Source organism: Haliaeetus leucocephalus, unplaced genomic scaffold, assembly GCF_000737465.1.
Source record: "Haliaeetus leucocephalus isolate CR32 unplaced genomic scaffold, Haliaeetus_leucocephalus-4.0 Scaffold168, whole genome shotgun sequence".
In the NCBI taxonomy this organism is placed as follows: domain Eukaryota; kingdom Metazoa; phylum Chordata; class Aves; order Accipitriformes; family Accipitridae; genus Haliaeetus; species Haliaeetus leucocephalus.
This window is the reverse complement of record NW_010972604.1, coordinates 655,166-677,772: the sequence shown is the minus strand read 5'-3', so window position 1 is coordinate 677,772 and position 22,607 is coordinate 655,166. Positions and strand designations below refer to the sequence as shown.

General features: G+C 43.0%; 1 protein-coding gene across 1 annotated transcript in view; it reads right to left on the bottom strand.

Annotated features, from left to right (window-relative positions):
- VSTM4 (V-set and transmembrane domain containing 4) overlaps window positions 1-36 on the bottom strand; it is a 38,249-nt gene extending 38,213 nt beyond the window's left edge. The window contains exon 1 of the mRNA XM_010563474.1: window positions 1-36. This exon is cut by the window's left edge and continues 25 nt beyond it. Within this exon, the coding sequence (XP_010561776.1) occupies window positions 1-36 (36 nt within the window).
- Between the last annotated feature and the right edge of the window lie 22,571 nt (window positions 37-22,607).

The window sequence follows — 22,607 nt, the reverse complement described above, 5'->3', positions numbered from 1 at the left end:
CAGCAGGGCGGCCAGCGCCGCGGCCAGGAGGCGCATGGCCCGCGGGGCGCCGGGTCCCGTCCCTTCCCTCTCTGCCGAGCTGCGTCCCTCCTCTCGTCCCCGGCCTCTCGCCTCCTCCCCGCCCCGTCCTCCCTTCTCCCCTCGCCTTTCATCTCCTCCCCTTTCTCCTCCTTTTTTTTCCGCTTTCTCCCTTCCCTCCCCACTTCTCTGCTCTTCCCACCGCCCTGCCCCCTGTTCAACTCTCCTCCTCTTTTTCTCGCCTTCTTTCCCTTTCTTTTTCTCCCCACCGAGCTCGGGCCCGCGGGGTGGCGGTAGGGCTAGGTAGGGCGGCTCCATCAGTAGTCTCTGTGATCCCCGCTGTGCACACCCGCCCTGCCCAAAGGACACAGATCTGTGCAGACGGGAAGCGGGAAGCTCCCCTCTCCGAGCACAGAAAGCCTCTTTGCCAGCGGGTGAGACAGCCTGGCAGCTAGGGGTTGTGGGGCAGGGTGGTGGGGGGGGAGGGCTGTCCTATGCACCCTCTCTGCTTTCCTGGAGGTGTTTGAAGTTGTGCAGGGCCTCATGCCCGTTGCCCTCGTCCCACTCCTTAACTGGAACTGGACCACCATTTTCAGGCAGGTCTAGTTAACGGCTCTCTCCCCCTCTGTAGGCTCTGTCGGTAGCAGCCTGGGGACAAGGAGGTCTGGCAGGCAGGAGTGGCCGGCCCTTCAGCAGGCATGGGGATGGATGCTGTAGGCTGTTTGGACACCTGTGCTAGGACATTACACGCGGCGCTCTGCTGCTGGGAGGGTTTTGCCCTCTGCTGTGGCAGCACAACTCTGACTACTGACATTCACCCTCTCTCTAAAAAAGTGCTGAATTAATTGATATAACAGCTTAAGGTGCATCACCCCAAGGTTACTGTGCTTGTTTTGCCAAATGGTACTATACTGTTAGGCCAGAAAGGACAAGGGAAGTTGGCACCTGGCAATCTACTCCTGCCTTTCCCCTTTGCTCCTTTTGAAAGTGTTTATCATTTGAAAGTCCACAAATCTCCAGAGACACGGGCTTAATCCTTCTACCAGCAGGTATGATGGGTTATGCCTGATTTTAGTATTCACGAGGTGTGAAGTGTGGATGATACAAACACTTTGGCATTCGTGCTTCCCTGGATAGGGTAATGAGTATGGATTTAGCTGCTCCACCCCTCTCCTAGTAATCACTTAGGCAGGTTAATACATGTCTGCTTTTAGGCATCACAGAAAATTTAGCGTGTGCTTCGTCTGATCCTTATGAGACTGAACACTGCCTTTAATATCATGCAATTCGTTTACTTCAGGGACAGATTTTTGTGTCTGTAGAGCAAGCACTCCTCGCAAGAGAATGACAGGTCTGGATTGTGCACAGAACAATCAGCCGACCTGAGGAAACAGAGTGAGTTGTTAAAAGCTGTACTGCCTGGGGAGCTAATTAAGATTTGTAGTTTTGAGTCTACTCCTTTAACATAGCAAAGGGAAATCCTATCAAAGAGATAAGCTAATTCAAAGAGAAACTGGCAAATTCACAAAAAACTGTACCAGCAATTATTTAATTTGATGGTCCTGATGGAAGCTCCATCTCAGGAAGTCCTTGGACTGCTGATTGAGAGGGAAACCATGGATGACCTATTTTACATACTCTTTTCCAAAGTATTTGCTGCTTGCTATTGTTGGAGAAAAGATATTAGGCTGCATGGACACTTTAGACCTGCTCATATAATTCTGCGAGGCTCAGTCATGCCTCACGCCATGTGTCTCACAATTTCCTTCAGTCTACTAATCTTTTAATGGTGTGTACAAAAGACTGATGTAAAGATATCAGTAAGGACTGCATAAGCTCTCATGTGAGTGTCTGGACCCTACAAAGCTTAAAGATGCACTGTGAGAATCAGTATCAATATTTGTCATTGTTACCATCCCAGTTACTAATGGCACTTACAGTTCCTTTAATTGCATCAAGAACCCTAATGAGCTTTGGGACAGAGCTAGATCTATCAATTGGTGAGAAGGCATCATATGATGTATTTGCCTGTGATAGAAGATAGACAGAAGATGAGTCAGAGGCATATCTGGTCTTCTCCAGTCTCATGTGCCTGCCAGTTTACTGAAAACATATTCTTTCTATTTTGCTGCTTGTGATCTCTGTACCTTTGACAGTTCCCTGTGTGTTGTGAGTTCTCTCTTTGTGTAGAATTATTTAGTTCATTTCTCCCCCACTGAAAGATCTTCATTAACATAAGAACATGAAAAATGCTCCTTATTCTTAAAGGGACATTTCTTTTAAATTTCAGAATGTACTTTTTAAAGTGGTTTAGGCTGAAAGTCTTTTATACTTGTCATTGCATAAATAAGCTCAGGTGATGCTGCCCTCATAGTTTGTTTACCAAGGGAAAGCTTTTCTTTGCACAGCTAGGAACAGGACCCATAAGCTTCTATGCATGGGTCTCTCTCTTGCCACTAACCTGTACCACCAGCAGCATTCGTTAGGCAACCCAGCACCTAACATACCTAAATAAATCTACATGTTGCCAATTTCTTCAGTTATGGGGCAGACAGCACTAGTCAGGCTAGCGAGCTGTGGAGAAACATAGACTGCTGACCTCCCATCTTCTCAGATTTGCTGCTGACTTGTTGGATGATTTTATGTAAATTGGTTCCAACCTCTGGGCTGCAGCTAGGTGATCTGTAACCTTCCTTTGTGCCTGGATTGGAAGGGCTTGCTAATGAAACTGGGGCAACCTGCATGAAAGATTGCAATTATGTGGCTTGGATTATTTTGCTGTTAAAATCTTTCATCACTTCAACCCATTTGTAACAGCTGAGATGTTTCTGCTTTTGTAAAATGTTTATTCGAGCTTGTTGATGCATCTTACCTGATACCATTACAGTTTACCCATGCACCAAAAATCCCAGAGGGCAAATGAACATGCAGTACAATTCCCTTTTTCTCTTTCACCCTCAGGCCAGGCACACAGCTCTGTAAGCCAGTGCACCTCCCTTAGCTTCTCTGGAAGTGTGCTGACGCACGAGTGCAGAGCCTCTCACCCGCAGGATATGGCTTTCTCAGCTTTGGCAGCACCTACGTGGCCTCGTTTCCTGCCGGAACGGGTCTGCTCTGAGGAGGAAAGTGCCTACTCAGCACTCCCGTGCAGCTGACACAGCTCGGACTGCCTGTTCATGCAGAGCTTGGAGCCCCTTGCTCCCTGGGGGCAGTGTTATTGAAATCATCAGCCTCAGTCACTCTGGGGGAGACCTGCTGTGCAAATCCCCCTTGCCTCTCTGCAAAGTCACATCAGGAGAGGTAACCACAACGTCTTGGCTTTCGCTGTCCCATCCTCCCTCCCTGGGTGCTATTCTTAACCCGCCTTCTTCCATTGAAAGCTCTTACTAATGTCCCCAAATCTGTCTCCAAAAACTCCTGCAGGATTCCTATGAGCAGAATTGTGGCTTGCCCTTATAGCAATATTGCAGTGCGGCAGAGGGATACAGTAGTATCTACTGCAACTCACACAGGGCTGCTTTGGCTGTGCTCTAGCACTGGGAAAAATGTCTCCACGAGGCTGCAACTCTCACCATGTGTAGATGGACTGGGGTCGGCTGACTGCCTGCTTTCATACCTGATATGTTGTTAAAGAGAGTTATGCTTGTTCTGAGTGATATATGGGAGTTTGCTACCCACCTGCATCAATAAACTGTGTCTCTGAACTTCTCTTCTTTACCTGGACTGATGAGGGCAGCTACAGCTTATCACCCTCCCACACCTCATCCAGGCAGCGTGCAAAGGTGCTACCTGCCTGCCTGAACCTTATCATGGAGACATGAGTTATGGCCAGGTCTTCTTCAGAATCCAGAAGCTGGTAGCTCCCATGGCCCACGGAATCATAATTATAAATTAATGTTCAGTGATTAGAAATGGATAAAATCCAAACTGATTCAGTGTTGCCAAGCATGGAGGGAGTTTGAATCTGTATCCAAACTTTCCCATCCCTTTAATGAGCCAAATTAACTTTGAACTGTAGCAGACCTGAGCTTCTGAATAACATGGCTTGGATTAAAAACTCTACCCTGGTGTTTTTCCATGGCTATTTTTGTGGACTGATATGTAGGAAATACTGTTTTGTGGGTCCAGCTCCACGTCAATGAGAAAGCCACTACATAAGAGCTTCCAAAATGGAAGCACCATGCTTTTTAGGTCTCTGAATGTAATGCAATGTCTACACTGTGTTTGGGGCTTTGATGCAAGTTTACTTGTTGCCATTTATTTCTGACTGATTGGCAAGTTGCTAGATAGGGTGATGTTGTTACTGAAGATTTCCTTTTTCCCAGTGTAAGGTGTCCTTCCTCCATTCTCTTTTCCTTTTTCTTTCAGGGTTATGAACGATACTGAGGTATCTGGGTAGGATCTGATATTTTCTGTGGTGCAGCCATACCTTCCTGGATAGGTGAAATCCTTACTATTGATGCTGTAACGTATTTTTCAATTTTCTCTTTCTTCAAATGAGAGCACATCTTTTTAGTTCACGAAACGTGCTTTTGTTACTACTTTTATGATTATGTTTGGGACTGCATAAAAGCACAGGGGATTTATTATGTTTTCCGTAGCTCTTGCTTAAAGTTTGATCATTCCAATTTGCAGGGTACTGCTAATCCTGAAAAAATAAGATATGTGGATGTTTTGCAAGAGTGTTTAGAGCCTCAGTCGTGTACTTTCTGCATCCTTAAGTGTTTGCAAGAGTTGAAACCTGATAAGTCTTACTGTGCATTGTCATGCACAAAGATATAGTCTCAGCTTCATATAGTGATACATAGCAGTGTCATTTGAGGACCATTAAGAAGTCCATTGCAGTTCCAGTTCTGTTCTCCAAAGATATTAAAATGTCACTTTTAGCTGTCCTTATTTCTGGCAGTAGGTGAGCAAATGTCATGCTAAGATGGATTTCAAAGCCTTTTCAGTGCATTAATATGTTCTGGCTAGGCATTCTCATTAGGCGCCCGTCCCAGTTAAAACTTTACTGACAGTACTTTGCTCTGAGCTACCCGCTGTGAGCCTGCTGATCGCACTCTGCCCAGCTCAGAGAGGGCATTGACTCCAGAACCACATGGTCAGTGAGAGTTGCCCTGACAATGCACCATGCTATCCCCTCTTTTGGCTTGTCTGCCTTCCCAAATGAGTGTTGCAGCCAGGTTTGGGGAAGCACAAGCCTCTCCAAGACTGCAGGGATGTGGTTTATGTGTGGAGTCCCCCATCTCATGCAGTTTGGTCTGTGCTTTCCACACAATCTGTGCTGGCACCGTATTTAAAACTTTGTGTCCATAATTTGTCTCTGGATCTTCAGTCCAAGAGACGTCCCACTGCCTCTTTGTCAACAGGAGATATAAGAATGACTCTACTGGGGAAGAGCAATAATCCATCTAGCTCAGTGATCTCTTTCTAACTGTGGCTGATAGCAAATACTTAAAGAAGCATAGGGCAGGGCAAACACACAATACTGTGTTCCCAGGAAACTTTTCCAACTTCATATGGTTTGCAGCACTCACTGTCTCAGCAAGACATTGCGTCTCAGACCCTCACTGATTCAACCCAACCCCACTATGTGCTCCTTTGTCACTTTGTTCTGGGATGAAGAGACAGACGTTTGCCAGCATATTCCTCCTCCCTGGTCAGGCTGCCTCCATGGGTCCCATGGTACTGCATGTGGCCCTGATAGGAATAAAGCTTGGTGGTTACCGAGGGACAAATTTCTGAGGTGAGGCTGATCATGAAAGAATCTCTGAACCTGTACACGGACACTCAAACAGCCACTGCTGTCAACTGGCACTACATGGCCCATGAAAAGTCACACTACAAAAGCAGTGAACTAATATCAGAAGGTATAGTGTACTTGTCTAGCCTTTGTCTGGTTATGTTTGGATTTATTGTCTTCAGTTTTCAAACATTTCTTCAACAAGAAGAAATTAGCAAATTTAGCCTGAATGTATCTTAAAAATAAAGGCTTCCACACAAACTCCTTGGCCCTACCTGTTTCTGTTCAGGCCAGAAATATTACAAGAAATCCACCCCTTGCCTGCACCTGGTATTTCTGATCTGCCTGTACCCAGCCACATGGATCAAGGAGAAAGATGGAGGTAGTGTCCAAGCAGAGAAATGAATGGCTGTGGAATACAGGGTTTGGATGAAGGTGAATTAAGGTGAAGATGTGGATGAGATATGAACCAAAACTGCTCAGATATTGCTCCTAAATGATATTACATGCTGTATTCTTACACATTAGTTATCCCTACCTACAGAGCTATGATACATGTAGAACCTACCTTCTCCAGGAAGTCTGTTTGGAAAATTGAGTGTGAAGCTCTTACTAATTCTGTTATCTAACAAGTGGAACCAAATTACTATCTGCACTTTACAAATTGCTAACTCGCCTTTGGGAACAGCTGAAGTTCACAGCTGGAAAGCAACTACAAACTTGAAAAAACATGTGCACCAAGTGGAGAGACCCCAGAGGAGAGCCCGGCAAGGAAGATCACAGCTCTAGGAAACATGGCCTGTGAGGAAACACTGAAAAGCTGGGATTACTCAGTGAGGCTTGGGAAGAATCTCTAGGTATTGTAAGGGTCTGGCAAAGGGAGGGAATAAATAACCATCCATGACCACTGACAGTAGAATGAGAAACTGCAGATCTAAATTGCAGGAAGCAAGATTAGGTATTAGAAAATGCTTTCTAACCATGACATTAGTCAAGGGCTGGAATAGGGAGGTGAGGGGCCCTCATTATGAGGAGCTTTTGAATATAGATTAGGCAAATATTTGTCAGAAATGGTCTAAATATACCTGGTCAGCTTTTCAGAAGGATGTTGAACTAAATGAGATCTGAAGAGCTCTTCTAGCCTTGTTTTCTTTGATACTGTTTTATGCTCTCTGTATGTTGTCTTCCTTAGTAGAAATACTAAATCCTTGAACACGCAACAGAAAAGACATTTAAGCTCTTCACATCCCAAGAAGTAACAACATTTTGTCTCCAGCCTACTTTGTTCTACTCAGACATAGATAGCATCTTGCTCTCTTATCTCCATTTTCTACCATATTCCCCAAGACTTTCTTCTGTTTCTTCTTTTCTTAAGTTCGGATAATAAACCCTACGTCTCTCTGTTTTGCGTTTTTTAAAACATTTCAGGCTGGAAGCAAAGTACCCACACACATACCCACAGCACAGAGTTTGTTGTCAGAAAAGCAGGGAATCCTTCCCTAACCTCAGGAATGTCCCTGGAAGATGTGCTTGCCTTTTGCTCTGTTGTCAGGAATGGTGTCGCTATGCTTTGGCAGCTGCTAACTTTAAAACAGATTCTTTAAACTTAAAAACAGAAGTAAAAACCTACTGTTTCTTAAGGAATTCTTTCAGTAAAGGTCTTTACCAGAGACAGTTTAATCAGTAAGCTCCAGGCAAATTTTATATGCTATATAGGGTGGAATAGTGGTCGAACTTTGACCTCTGAGCTTCAGGAGGAGTTATGGATGAGACAAGTGATTACATTTCCTGCTGAGCAGTGAAATAATGAACAAATACTCATCCAAATACCCAGCAGGTCCATGAACTGCTTAAAAAGTTACCTCACTTGTGTTTCTAAGATGATCTCTCTGAAGAATTTTTGGCACAGCTTTGAATAAACAGAGTATTTGACTTTTGTGTCCTTCAAATATTGAGGATAGATTCTCTTCAAATACTGTAGGATAGATTCTCTTTCATGTTGTAGAGGAGGACGTGTAGTATCTGCCTTTAAGTGAAAAATAGGCTGATACTGTAGCAAGTCAAAGGCATCTCATTCATATAGTTGTTAGGTGCTGAATATTGTGTGTTCTTCATCTTCCTTCCTTTAAAGGTAAAAATAAGGAGCAAAAGAAATGCTTTATCTGTCCTTTTTTTAAAATACAGAAGTTCAGGTGCCATTTGTTTAATGATTCTTTGCAGAGAGTATGAGAGAAGCCACATCTTGCATACCGTACATACCGTATGCTTGGATGCATCCTTTAACCAAACATAGACATTTTTCTTAGCAGTGTTGTGGCCACGTGGATAAGATGCAGTGTTGCCATATCACAAAATTAGCTTGTATTTCTTCTGTCTGAAAAGTTACCTTGTATAAACTCTCAAATTTGCACTACTTATTAAAAGAAAAGAATCATCTTTTTTCCTGCATTCCTCTCCTTACATGAGAAGGCAATAGACAAAGTTCCTTGTTTATCTATCTCCTAAAGCACGGAGAAGATGACTGCTTCAACAACGGGCCTTAGAAAGGGACCAAATTATTTGCACTGTTTGATGGAAGAGGGGAGGTCCTGACCCATTAAAATTAGTGATTTTGATGCGGTGAAGTAGCAGCCAGATCCCTTTTGACTGTGTCCGGTCTGATTTGCTGGCTCCATGGCTACGTGGAACAATAGTCTGTGCAGGGCAGCAGGGACGTGGGCAGAATTACAAGTGAGCATCCGTCAAATCCCTCTGTGCAAGTACAAAAAGGGTTTTTCCTCTGCACTTTCTAAATGACAGAAAACCTGTATGAATGATTTTTTATGACTTGGGCAAGACAGCTTTGAACTCAGGATTGTCCCCTGGAAACATGACAAATTATTTTTCTCACCTATGAAGGTATTAGAAGTTTATTGTGTTGATTTTAAGTTGGATGTTGGCAAAGCTCGCTGTTTGGTTGGGTTTTGTGGGGTTTTTTGTTTGGTTTTTTTTTTTTCAAACAGATAGCTAATATTTGCTCAGTTTGAAAAAAAAAAACAACTCCTGGTGGAGAGCCTACACGTAGAACATTTCTACTCCAATGGTTAAAGTCTGTCAAAAGTTATTAATAATGAGCGTGGAGGGTTATGATGGGGATTGCTGATGGAGAGTGCCAAAAAGCACTGGCTGAGTGCAATGGAAGAGGTGGTACGGCAATCTGAACATTAAAATGGGAAATTTTAAAAAGGTCAGATATTAAAAACTTTGGGGAAATTGCCAGCAAATGTTACAACAGTAATGCTGAGACCAGCAGCAGAGCTGACACAAGTCAGCTTATACCGACAGGCCAAGTGTCCATGGCTTTGTGTCTCTGCTGAATCTCAGTAGTTGCAGCAGGCTGAGGGCTTTTCCTGCGACTTCGGGATTTGTTGGGCAGCAGCTAGGAAAGAAGGGTGTCATTTACTGATTTCCCACCATGGTGATTTACTACATCCTTGAGAAGTTGGTACATGACAATACTTCATTCACTTTCCATTTTGGGGATCTGGCAGGAGAAAATGGAAAGGGGGAGGATGTCAGAGGGTGAAACTTGTAATGTTAACTAAGATCAGTGCATCACTTCTAGGTGAAGCACTTCAGGTTCTCCAAAACAATCCTCCCTTGGTCAGGGGAAGGATCACTGCATGTGCATAGTCAATACCTCTAATGTTGCATTTTATGGGTCTGTGGGATTATATATAGAAAAACGACGTTGTTACTTGGAGAAGCAATTTTATCAAAATGTATGTTGTCCACAGCAGACACTGAGCAAAGGCCTTCTAGCTGGGAGGGTTATTGCTGAAGGGTGTAAACTGGGTGTCCAGTGCTTGGGGTTGACTTCACCAGGCTAATGGAGGGCTCAAAGGTTTGTGTGTGCCTGAGTGGCTGGGAAGAGACACAAATGGAAAGGAGGACTCAGCTCCTTCTTTGGGACTCACAATAGACATCGTGCTGATCTTTCAGTGAAGTCTGTATCTGAACCTAGGTAACCTCTAAAATTAAATAGGATGGGTGGGTGAAAGCATCTAAATTCTGCCTGAATGGCACATAAGGTACATTAGTACCTTGTTGAATGTCTGCTGGTGATTCTGCTCTTGAAGTCTGATTATTTATTTTTTTTTTAATATACAGACTCTTCTCTGTCAGTGCAAAGGCAGTCAATAATTTAACTGAAAAGCTAGCCACACAGTAAATGACCACAGTGTTAATTGGCTGTAATACAAGCCATGGCATATGCAAGTAATTTTCAAAAAGGAGTGCATTTGGACATTTCTCTGAAGAAAAAAAGATTGTAGGGAAAAACGGAAAGCAGGATACTATCTTTTGAAAATAATAGCACACAGTGCAGGCTCCAAAATGTTCCATAATCATTTGTGGTATAGCCTCAGGGCAAGGAAATATTATCATTAAAAAGAAGTAATTTGAGTGAAGCTGAAGATCATAACATTCCACTTACCAGTTGCAAATGCATACCGTCAAAACACAGGTTTCCAATAATACACAGAGGCTTTCTCTGCTTCTTTTGATCTGTTAGCATGTAACAAATATACTTTCCTTCTCTGACACTGAACTTAGGAAAGTAAATAAAATCAAAACCATACTTAAAGCACTGACTCACAGAAAACATTATGCTTATATATATGTCAAACGCATATGTTATATTAGTCATTGTAATTAAAATAATACACACATCTGTTTTACAATGAAATGTGAGTAATGTGCCACTTATTACTAACATCTGTAGTTCTTTCTAGCTATGATATTTCCATTTTTAAATACTGCACAATCTGTGGATTAATAAACTGTGCAAAAGCACATTTAAAATTTAAATTTTAAAACTATAATACCCTGCGCCGTACTTTGATTTCACTTCTATCAGCATTTGTTTTCAGGGACTTCCTGGCTTTCCATGAATTGTCTGTTTTGCCCCCTACAGCAACCAGAACAGATGTTCAGCAACTGGACCGATACTTTTTCCCTGCCTTCCCAGAGAAATGAGCCTAAGCTTGCCTCCTCTTTAGGGCAAGGGTAGCTCTCCTGGGGGCCTGTGTCTTGGAATAATTGTGTCCTTTCAGCACTGTTCAGCACTCCGAGAGCTTTCTTATTTCCTGAAACGTGTCCCTAAAGCCTTCTTCGGTTGTTGTGGTCACTCTTTCTCTGATGGGTGCTCTGTCTTGATCAGACTTGCCATGTTAAGATCAGCAATAAGATTTTCCTTCTTCACCAAGTTTTAGAAAATTGTCTTGTTTCCAGTTTGTTAACTGTCCATACAACTAATTCTTAGAGTTCTTTAATGGGCTTTGCCTTTGACCTGTTTTATTCTCAGTGCAGTGCTAATACAACTGTTCCCAGCATTACATTGACTTACACATCAGAGACAAAATTAGTAAGCATCCCACAGCTGGCAGCCAAATCATGTTTTGTAGCCATGCTGTCCAGACTTCCCCAGAAGTAGCAGTGTTGATGTTACCATCATTGAACTTGCCAGGCCTTACTTGCCATCTTGTCAAGAATTATGGCTCTTGCATAATTTTAAACTCTGGGCATGGTTTTGGCTTGTGTGCCGAGTCACATACTGTTGTTCTGGACTCTGAGCTCCACAGATGGGTCCTGTCTTGATTTCTTTACTTATGGTGGTTTTGTATGCTATCGTGGCCACAGTATCAGAGCGGCCTGCACTCTGTCAGCTTCAGTCAAGTCTGAATTACTTTCTTTGCTTGGCTGATTCCAGATGTTTTGCTGGAATTTATTTCTGGATCTTTCACGGGTCTGTCTCTGAATTCCCTCTGCGTGTGTGTGTCTTATCACCACTGAAGAGCTGTTCTCTTATCAGGGACCTGGTTAGTTAACTCCCATCCTTCCCAACACCCTTTATCCCCCTTCCAGAAAAAATGTCCATCTTTCAAGTCTTAGATCTCTTACAGACTCCTTTTATACTTTCCATTCCCCCTGCATTAACGAATCTTGTTCCATTTTTGCATGGAATGCAGTCCTCCTTAAGATACCGCAATCCATTTTTATTGTGAACCTCTTGGCTGTCTTATTTGAAAACTATTAAAAACCTCAAGCCTTTGAGATCCAACTTTTATCAGAAATAAATTGACTTTCTGCCCAGTATCCTTCTGATAGCATTCATTGTTTGTAGCTGTAGAAACTGTGCAGTTCTTCTCTAAGGGTTTTTTCACTAGCAGGGAGTTTACCCACTCCATTATTCATTCCTGCAGAATAGTTTGATTCTCCCCCGATACCATACTTCGTCCTGAGATAACGCCAAGTCTGGGAGTCTGACAGACTGTAAATGTGATATCCAAATATGTCAGCATTGCTCTGCATGAACCTCCATCGAACTGAATGTTTCTATGTGTCTCGTACCAGAACTTTTTAAAGGCACAGCTCCACACATGCTGCGAACACTCCTTTTTCCCCAGGACATTTACCTTTCCACCCCTGTTTTCTGTGCCCCACAATGGCATTGAGGAGGAGGAAAAGTAAAAGAGCTTAATGCACCCTGCAGCCCAGGGCTGTGAATTCCTCCCAGCTGCCTGCAGAGTGTTAATGGACACTGTACAGACCAAAAAGGGACAGAGGGAATCTGTCCCAATAGTTTTTAAAGCTTCACCTCTGTTGCTAATGACACCTTTGAGACCTAATGAAATAGTTTTCAGCTATGGGTCTGGTCTCTGCTAACGCTCAGGAGTGTGAACATACAAATAGTATTGCATGCTCCAATGGGAAGCTTACTTGAGCAAAATTCCCACTGAGGTCAGCTGGGCTTTCTCCAGAGCAATCCTTGCCTAATAAATCCCTTAATGGTAATAATTATTGAGTTTGGGGTTGTAGTTAAATATAGGGATATTTTAAATTAAAAAATACAGGGGCTGTGCTCTCCTCCTGTCTGCAGTGCTCTTTCCTGCAGTAATTCCATAAAGTTACAGTCTTTGTTGGTGTATCGCTGAGTGCAGAATCATGCCTCCTATTACCACTTGAAATAACTCATGAAAAAGCCTCAGTTTTATACAATTTATTCCAAATATGAATTTATGGCTTTAAACTAGTGAACAGCATGGCATCTAATGAGTCCTGGAGTATCTTAACCATAAAATAAAATTAAGGAAAGTTCTTACTTTCCCTAAATGAAGGTGTGATGGCAGAGTGGTTACAGCATATGGCTTTTTGCCCAAGGTATAAGCTCCCTTGTTGTGCTAGCGATGAGTGTTTTCAAGGCAGGTAGAGAATCAGATCTTGCTGCTTTGAAGCGTTTCTTGGCCAACTCAGTTGTAAACGGGTACCAGTCATTCCAGCTGAGAGTCAGAAAGGCAGCTGCCTGTGATAAAAACCTTTCTATTTTCTTAAATGTGTTTTGCCACGGAGTTGGCATGTATTGGCTGTGCCAGTCTGATGGGCTGAACTGGCTTGTCTTAAATTGTAGCCATTTTCCTACTACTTCTGCTGGGAGTTGTGTATTTCAAGTGTAAGTATTTATGTCTTGTGAGCAGCAGAACTAATGAAGTCTGCTTCCCAACAGATTTGTGTTATGCACTTGGTTGACATTAGCTAAATATGGCTAAGGCTGTTATTAGGTGTCAGGTAATCTGTAAAGAGAGATCTAGAGAATGCCTCAGCCTTGGGAAAAGCTTCAAATTGGGTTTTGTGTCTTCTTAGGCACTAGGATCCACTCTGCACAGAGGACTGATAAGGTCTTTTTCTAGCTGCTTGTCTTCATGAAATCTACTGGAATGTACCTATCTTGGAGACTTCTGCCCTTCTGTCAAGTTCTGATAGAAATTGGCCAACCTATTCAAACATTGGTGGGAGGAGGCTGTCTTGGCCTGAGCTCCAAAATTTTCTGAAAGGAAAGATTCCCCAAATCCTAGCACTTTATGGTGGATCCATGCTGTCAAACATGAACTCTGAAAGGATCTGCCATGGGCGGGTTACTACCACATGTACTAGGAAATACCCTGAGTTCAGTTGTTCCAGCGACCATTAACAATGCTCTGAATCCATGCTACAGTCGGGCTGCAGCCAGCAGTGCGTAGGGATTAGTCTGCTTAAACTGACTCTTCACTTTCAGTTTAGGCAAAATCTGTATGACCCTGCTATGGTAATTAACATTGCTTTAAAACTGGATCTGCTTCTCCTCTTATGCCTTTTAACATCCACACAACTCAATTGCTTTGATTTTCTCTTGATTTCACCCCCACATGAAAGAGGCTGATTTTTACTCTCAGTATGAAGTTGCATCGACTTCTTCAATGCCATTACATTAGTATCAATTGGCATGTCCAAAAGGACTAAAAGGCATAATCCAGAATGAAACAGCAGAAATTCTCATCTGACAGGCCAGCCACGGTCAGGTACTACTGTTAGATACTAGATTTTCCCAGGAAATTGCAGTATGGAAGACAGGAACTTTGAGAACTGAGGAGAGTTAAATCCATGCATACTATAAATTTCTGTAGTATGGTAGAAAATCAGCAAATAAATATGTAAATACTTCTTACTGAATTCTTAGAGTTCTTACCCAAGTCAGAGAAAGTCTCCTGTTATCCAGAGTCCTTAACTCATGGAAGAAGGGATTTTAAGGAGAATTTCTGTGGAGCCCTGTGTACTTCCTATCAGCCACTTCTGTGTGGGAATCAAGCCATTTATCTATACAGTTCCTGACTCTGGAGCAATTAAAATCTCAGCCATAATGTTATATTAACACAGAATTCGGTGTGCCTAATGACATATTAAATCTTCCTAAATTATAGCTAAATTACAAAAAGGACTAATTTACCAAAACTGGTTAATAAATGTTTAGAAAAGGAAGCTAATTGAATTATCCCTTGTTTGTCAGAGACAGATAATCTCCTTGTGAGAAATCTCATTTTTTCTGAAGCATGATTAATTGGCCTGACGAGTCAGAGATTATGACAAATTACACAGGAGGAGACAATAAATAAGTCAGTAGGAAGGCTTGGGAGCAGAGAACTAGCAGCTGTTACTTGGTTTGAGGCCCGCTACTGCTTCTAGTTTCACCCTGACCCTTGTGTGGTTTCCTTGCTCCTGCTGCAGACAAGCCACGCAGCAGTCGCAGCCACCCTTTGCTTGTTTCCCCCACACGATCTAGGCCTCAGCCCGATTCAGATCAATAGCATCACCTCCCCAAAAGGATGCCTGAAAAACCACATGCTTCTAGGCCAATGACTGGTTTCTACTTACTGAATAATCAAGGACATGAGATGAATGGGGTTTTTTTTCCTTAGTCACGGTGGGAAGGCATTTATGGCTCACACAGAAGATCCAGTTACAGCTTCATTTTATTCCCATTAAACTCAATGGAGAAATTAAAATCAGTTGTAGCTGTGCTCGACTCTGAATGCAAAGTGTGTCTTCACTAAGCCCTTCAATGTGTTGTACCTAAGAGACTACACCACACAAGTCTACACTCCTTTAGGAGAAGGCTTCAGCGCATGCACTGAGACTGCACAATTTTAGTGTGTGTTGCTGGGCTGTGGCTCAAGCTTCAAGCTCCAACAATAAGCAAGGAAGAGTCAAGGGTGGGATGTGTGCTGGTGCACTAAGCTGCAGGCTGCTCCACCTGGGCACAGACTGAGGATGAGGCTGGTGCTGAGGTGCCAAATAAGGTCTTTTGCTCTTCCTCTCCTAAGTATCTGATCTGAGTGTCTTTCAGTCTAATTCATGAAAAGCACAGGGCAAGGGCGTCAGAATTTGATCTTGATATTTAAACTCTGTGTACAGTGTTACCTGCTTTCATCATCTTGTTTGAAAAGCCTGGCAGGTGGTAGAACTGAATGAAAAGTTTATTGGTTTTATCAGTGTGGTATCATGTGGGCTTGAGAATCATTTTCCATTTGCACCCTCTTGTATGCGTAGATTATGCTATTTAACAGGAACTGCATTTGAGTTATTGTCTCATTAACATTATTTGGAAAATATTATTAATTAGATCTAAATCATTTATTAATGTGCTGCATTGGTATCTGGATGATAGTACTCAAGGAAACCAACTATAGGAATCATTTCTATGCAGGGGATGCAGGACTAAGGCAGTGATCCTGTTGGGTAAGTTTAAGAGAAATCTCAATATAGCAGGGGGAAAGGGAATGGAGATGGGCAAACTCGTTTACTATTGGCATTGCACAGTAGTTGGATATACATGATATTTAGGTTCAAATGCCAATGCATATTTTTAGTTTACACCTCTAACCCACCTCTGCCAGTCTCTAGTGGAAATCATTTGCACATGAGTTCCCGGCAATATGCAGTGAGCTTTTCCTGCACTACATCTTGGAGTAATTTTGAAAGGAGATGCAGGGCTAGGCTTTTGCCCTTTGTAAGCCGGGAACTTCTTGGACTTGGTCTGTGTCACAGGGAAGGAACTGCCTCTCCAGTAGCAAGCAGGTATGGGGCTGTTGTTTACTGAGCTTGTGTTTGTAACCCTGAGAATTCAAAAATCCCTAAACACACTCAAAATAATCCTGACAGTTTACAAGTTTGGGGGGTTCTTAGTTAGAACTATTGATCTCCCAGTTTCTGAGTCTTTATGATGTAGCAGAGATCAGAACTTTCAACTGTTCTCTACAGCCTCAAGAGCAAGGTACATTTTAAATTAAAGTGGGGGTTGCCACAGCCACATGATTTAGAGACCTAGTATCTCAAGTAGAGTATCAGGTAGTGCAAAACTTCAGGTTAAATAATGACTGTTGGCAGCACTCTGCTTTTTCTGTTGTTCCTGACTCTGCTAAAGCAGTCATTTGAGGCGACTGTGAGTTCATATATCCTGCCTTTTCCTGCACAACCACTTTTTCCCCCTTCCCAGCATCAGAGAGTTCTCTCTTATATTTAGTTCTCCTTTATATCATCAGTTTGCTTATCTGAAAAAACAATTTCCCCGGCATCCCCAGTCAAGTCCCTGTGAACCTGCCACTGTCCCCAGTCCCATACCAAATGCATCCAGTCAGCTTCTCATACCAGGACACCCTGAGGTACCTCAGAGCCTCTCCAGCTCTACTTTGGGTGCTGCATCCCTTTGGCAGGAAGGAGCAGAAGCCTCCAGTAAGGACAGTCCCAAAGGAAACAGCCGGGTACCTGTAGTCTTTGAGACCTGAGGTCAGGGACCTTCCCTCAGGACAAAAAGATGTCAACAGCCTCCCAAAGACAGACCTGGGCTGGAACAGTAAGGTCTCGGAGCTGTCAGAGGTACTCAGTGTGTGAGGGGCAGATCCACCAAGCAGCCTGCCCAGCCTTCACAGTTGCTTTGCCAGTTGCTGTTAGAACTGCTCATCCTGCAAATACGCAGCAATGTTTTCTTCTAAGTAGCTCTTTTATGCTTTGTATGCATTTCAAGGTGGCAGCTCTTTTGAAAGGGTCCCTGCAGGAGCCCTTGTGCACTCACCACAGGTTTCCATTGCTTCCTGGTGTCACTCTAATGACTTTAAATATCACCCAGCTTAAAACATACAGGGGTTGTTCCCAAGAGGGGAAAATAGCCAGTGTTTTATATTCACTGAAGCATTTCAGCCAGTTTTAATCACAACAGAATATGTTTGCATCTGGTCCCAGCCCTGTGAGTCCTCCCTCAGTACTGTGGAGTAACTGAAGAATATGATTAAAGGTAGTTATTTTAATTGCCCATTGACTCAGAAAGATTTCTGATAGCACTGAGTAGAATCTGATCTGTAAAGGCCTTGTGGATTGTCTGCATCAGGACAGACTGCCATCAGCAGTGCTGTGAGGGATGCAAATGAAACATTGCTAGCCTCCTGTGAGCACTGCATGGGTTATGGGGGTGAACACATTTTTTAATTGAATGCAGAAGACAGAATCTGTGCACTGTACCAGTTTGCCTGTGAAGCATTTGGGCTTGTTATTAGTCCACAGTGTTCAGCCCCAGTGTAATGTCACTGACTGCTGAGGCTCCTGTTCGATGCAGTTCTGAGTGAAAGCGTGGGGTTCTTCTAGGGCTTAAAGCCTGAAATATGGGAATCAAGACCATATATATTCAAAAAGGTGAAATACTTAACACCTAACCATTCCAAAACCAGCATTTTTGTTGGAGGCAGCAGTGAAGAAGAGTGATGGTCTAATAATTAGGTCACGCACATTGAACTTGGAAAACATTGTCTGTATTCTCTGCTCTGCTGCTCCTGCATCGGCCTTTGGCGCAGCACTTGGGCTGCTCCATGTCTCATTTCCTGTCTCTGTAAAGAGTGGATGTGCCTTCTTAGGAGTACGTGAATTGCTTTCATGCTGTGTTAGTAGCAACCATGCAAATTCACTGATATAGTGACAGGGAGGGCAAAGGCCTTTGTGATTTTTTTATGTATAAATATATAGTATCTATGGAATCAACTACTTCTGACTGTGGAAGGAAAGTACATGAACAGGACAACTTTTGGCTTAGTGACGCTAAGCAGAAGTTTGCTGTAGGGCGGTACGGTCTTCTAGGAAAGCACTGGCACATAATTGCAATGTTCTTACATTTAGTCTAGATGTTTGCTATTAGCCACTGTGGCAAAGAGGCTATTGGAGAAGATAGACTTTAGTCAGACCTAGGCTGGCTATTCTAATATTACCCGTGTGTAACTAGCATGATTTTCAGAAGTCTGAAGCCTCCATAGGTCCCATTTGTTTCTTCTGCAATTACAGGCACTCTGTATTTCAGACCTGGTCTATACCATCATATAGTGTCATACTTCTCTGTTCTTTCTTTAATTCACACTCCATTTATATTTCTCTTTGTAGGTGAGTATAAACATCCTTTCTTTATCAGGTTTGCTAGGTGGGTGCTTTCCTTTGCTTGTGTTTTTCCCATTTTTGGTTGCTGAGTCAAAGCATTTTTAACAGTCTTTGTATTTTGTATTTGATTAAGTGTAGTTACAAGAAACAGAAAAAAAATACTCCTGACTAAAATGATCTGATTTTTCACTTACAAGTATGAGAGAGGCCAAGAAAGGTTCAGGTTGCAACTGTTTTGACTATTATGAAATCTGCCATCCTTTCTGCTTGGGAGGAACTGAATCAGACTCTTCTGCACACCGCCGAGAGCAGATTTGTATCAGTGAGGTCTGATATACAGGACTCCTCCCCCAGGCACTGCTTTTCTATCCATGCAGTTCTACCGAGTCCAGGAGATTTTTGCCTGATGTATTACCGTATGAGTGAGTGCTGCACCAAGCTATGTGACTCCTCCAGTTAGTCCCAATTTGCACTGGTGCAGCTGACAGCAGGATTTGACCTCAATGATCCCACTGTTGCTGTGGCACATGCATTGTAACTAAAGCCAATACTGCATCGGTCTCTCTTTAGAAAAGCATGCTGTGTACGCACCTCTTAGCTCACTTCTTGTGTCTACAACTGCCTCCTCTTCTGAATAACTCTATTCACAAGCATCATTATGTTGCTGTGCATCTGCTGTGAGGAGACTGCAGGTCTAGCATGACATAATTGGGGCATGTGTCCAAATCCCGACTCTGAAGTCCTTCCCACTGTTATCCATTCGGGAGAATGCCAGTGATCTAATGGAGAGCTTGAAGTGCTCAGCATGGGCAGGTGTAACCTGTGCTGGACAGGCAAATAGGTGAGCACAGATGCCTGTTGTGCTGGTTGTGGGCTGCCTGGGCTGCATCCTCAATCGAGAATTAGTGGAGCTAACAGTGTCTTTTGTCTTTCGACTGAATGCCTCCAAAATGTTCCCCTTTCATCTAGTTTTCCTTCACTGATTATTTCCAAACAGTGTGGTGCAGCTTGGCCCAAATTCAGGAGCTCCTGATGCTGCAAGCAGTGCTGGTATAGCTGGTTGTAGGAATGGGCAAACCCAGCAGTTCCTTGTGTTATCAGTTAATATGGAGAATATGATTAAAATAAACAGGGAGTTGCTAAACTCCTGGTACAACCCACATCGGTTAATATTTGAAATAGGGAAACAATAACTAGACATGATTTAGGGTTTAGGAGCTAACTACTAGACAATTGGGCTTTATGTTTATGCCAGAAAAGGTAATGGATTGTGGTCTAGCCAATAAACCTTGAAGAACCACTTGGAACTGCCAAGATTAGGAAAGAAGTAGGTCAAAGGTAATTCCTACAGGGGGAGATTGCAACCACTGACTCATTCACCACCTACTCAAATGATACCACCTACTCAAAAGAGGACAATGAAGGAAGAAGACAGAGTCTGCGCACTAATTTACATGGGGGCGAAGAAGAAAGAACCAATCATTAAGGAAAATAACAATGAATATGTATTAATTAAGTGTATAAATGTGAGAATTTTTAAGACAAAGGTGTGCTGTCTTGAGAGAGGCACCCATTCATGCACATCAATGAACTTAATTTGAAAATACCTTGACTCTGGTATTGGCTTGCACACTGGCTAAATGAACCCCATTTGTGGGACAACACTTGGGGTAGCAAAACAGTTGTGGCAGCCTGATTTGCCTGTGGAGAGCCACGCTGGCTGCTACAGTTGTGGGGTGGTGTCCCGGGTTCAGCTGGGATCGAGTTAATTTTTAGAGGAACCTGGGAGGTGGGGCGCATAGCCGGGGCAGCTGACCTGAACTGGCCAAGGAGCTATTCCATACCATGTGCCATCATGCTCAGTATATAAATGGGGAGCGGGCCGGGGGGTGGGCTCGACTTTCGGTGGGGGGAAGCGTCGGAGCGTCGGGCTCCGGGTGGTGAGCAGTTGCACTGTGCATCGCTCTTTTTGTATACTCGTTCACTAGTACCGTCGTTGTTGTTGTAATTGCTTTGTGTTGTCCCAGTAAACTGCCTTTACCTCAACCCTCGAGGTTCCAGTTTTTTTCTTTTCTCTCCTCCGTCTCCCCCCTATCCCACCGGAGGGGGGCGGGAGGAGTGAGCGAGCGGCCGCGTGGTCCTTTGGTACCGGCTGGGCCGAAACCACGACAGGGGGGAGAGTTAGGCTTGATGGGGCGCCGGTTGCTGCTGCCACAGCAGCCCCATGCAGCGGTGGCAGTTACTAAGTGTGCCCAAACCTCTCAGCGGCAGCAGAAGCAGCAACCCTGGGAGCCCCTGGTCCCCAGCTGGCTGCCTCAGCGCTGCCCATATTTTTCCCATACCCAGGGAGCCAAGGCACACCAAAAGGTTTTGGAAATTCAGAATCTATTCTGCAGCCCAGTGCATTTGCCTGATCAAGATTACTAACTTTAATTCTCCAGGCCTTTCTCCTCTACTGCTTGTAACTTACCATTTTTTGTTTATTTTCATCTTTATTTCCCATAGTGTACTGAAATGATGTGAAGGAAACATTTGTTCACACAAATAAGGGAAGGTAATAGCTTCCCTCCCTGACCACGTGCTCTCTTCTGTTCCAAGTCTTAATTAAAACGGTACTAAAGGAAGCAAATCAATTAACAGATACCTTACAAGGTGGTTTATTCACTTACACATGTACATACACATAATTACTTACAAGTATCACATTACTGCTTTAGTTTATCTCTTAGCAAATGCGGCTAATGAACTGCAGTGTTACTGAACTGGGTAACAGACACCTAGGAATCCAGGGAAATTATTCCAATATATCAATTTTCTCTGAAAATGAACCTTACATTTTGCTGTTCAAAATGTGTGAAAAAATTACCATTCGGTTTCCTTTGCACATTTGGAAAATGATCCGCTTTGCTGAGATAATATTCACAAATTCAAATCCTTTCAGTTACAGTTACAAGTAGTACAGTAGCTTATTCTTCATAGAAACAAAATTCTGATATATCGGCTCTTATGCTCTGACAGTGTGTTGACCCTAAGTCCCTGACTCAGCACATCAGCTTTGCCTTTAATGTGTGGGGTTAATTGCTGCTCTTCACAGTCTGAAAGTTGATTATTGGATGGAAGGCCCTGGCTTCTGTGATTTTTTTGGAGTGATATTTCTTAATACTACACAATTCTAGGTTGGACTTCAGTCTAACGTTTGTCTTTTTTTTTTTTAAGTTGAATAATTTCTGCTATATTACAGTAGTGAAGAACTGGAAAGAACTTCATTTATTATGATCTGCCACATGGCATAACTAAGAGCAGACACTGGCTTAAAAGTTAACTTTAAGAATGCATGTTAGGTGAGAGATTAAAAAATCCGTATGTCTATAGACACTGGCCTGATCTAAAAGTTTAGGCAGATCCAATCTATTTAGTTTGTGGTCTTTGGATCTGGCTAGTGGTTATTTGTAAATGGCAATAAAATAGTGTAACATCTTGCTTGGAGCCATCCTGTAATGCAATGACATAACAGCTATGCTGGTGAAATACTGTGATATTACGTAATGTTGTGCATGCCATCTACCTGAGGCTCTCAAGCCTTTGAGTCCTGCTGGGTTTCCTGAGAGGAGCTGTAGGAACAGCAGAGGATGCCCAGCATGGCATTGCTGCTAGACCAGTGTGCCCAGAGCTCCCACAGCTGACATTTGCTGCCCTGTCTTCACAAGCTGAAAGGAAAGCCGGGCTTGAAATACAAAAATCTTTCTGCTTTTTTTGCACCTTGGGATGACAATAACTGTTATAATAAAACATTCTTGAAAGAAGTGGATTTAAACAAACAGAATAGAATCCATAGCATTATTTTCTCAACTAAGACCAAAGCAATGGGCTCACAGCTTTGGTAAAAGCTGGGATGTGTTTACAAAATAACTTTGGTTTAAACAATTTTAAATTATTTAAACTATTCTAAAAGTTCTGAGACAAAGCTCTATTTTTTCTTGTTGTTACTTCCACTGTAAGAAGTTTGTAACTGGAGCCAGGCAAAGCAATTTTGATGAAATCAAATTCAACAGAATATATAAGGCTAGAACAAGATTGAAGG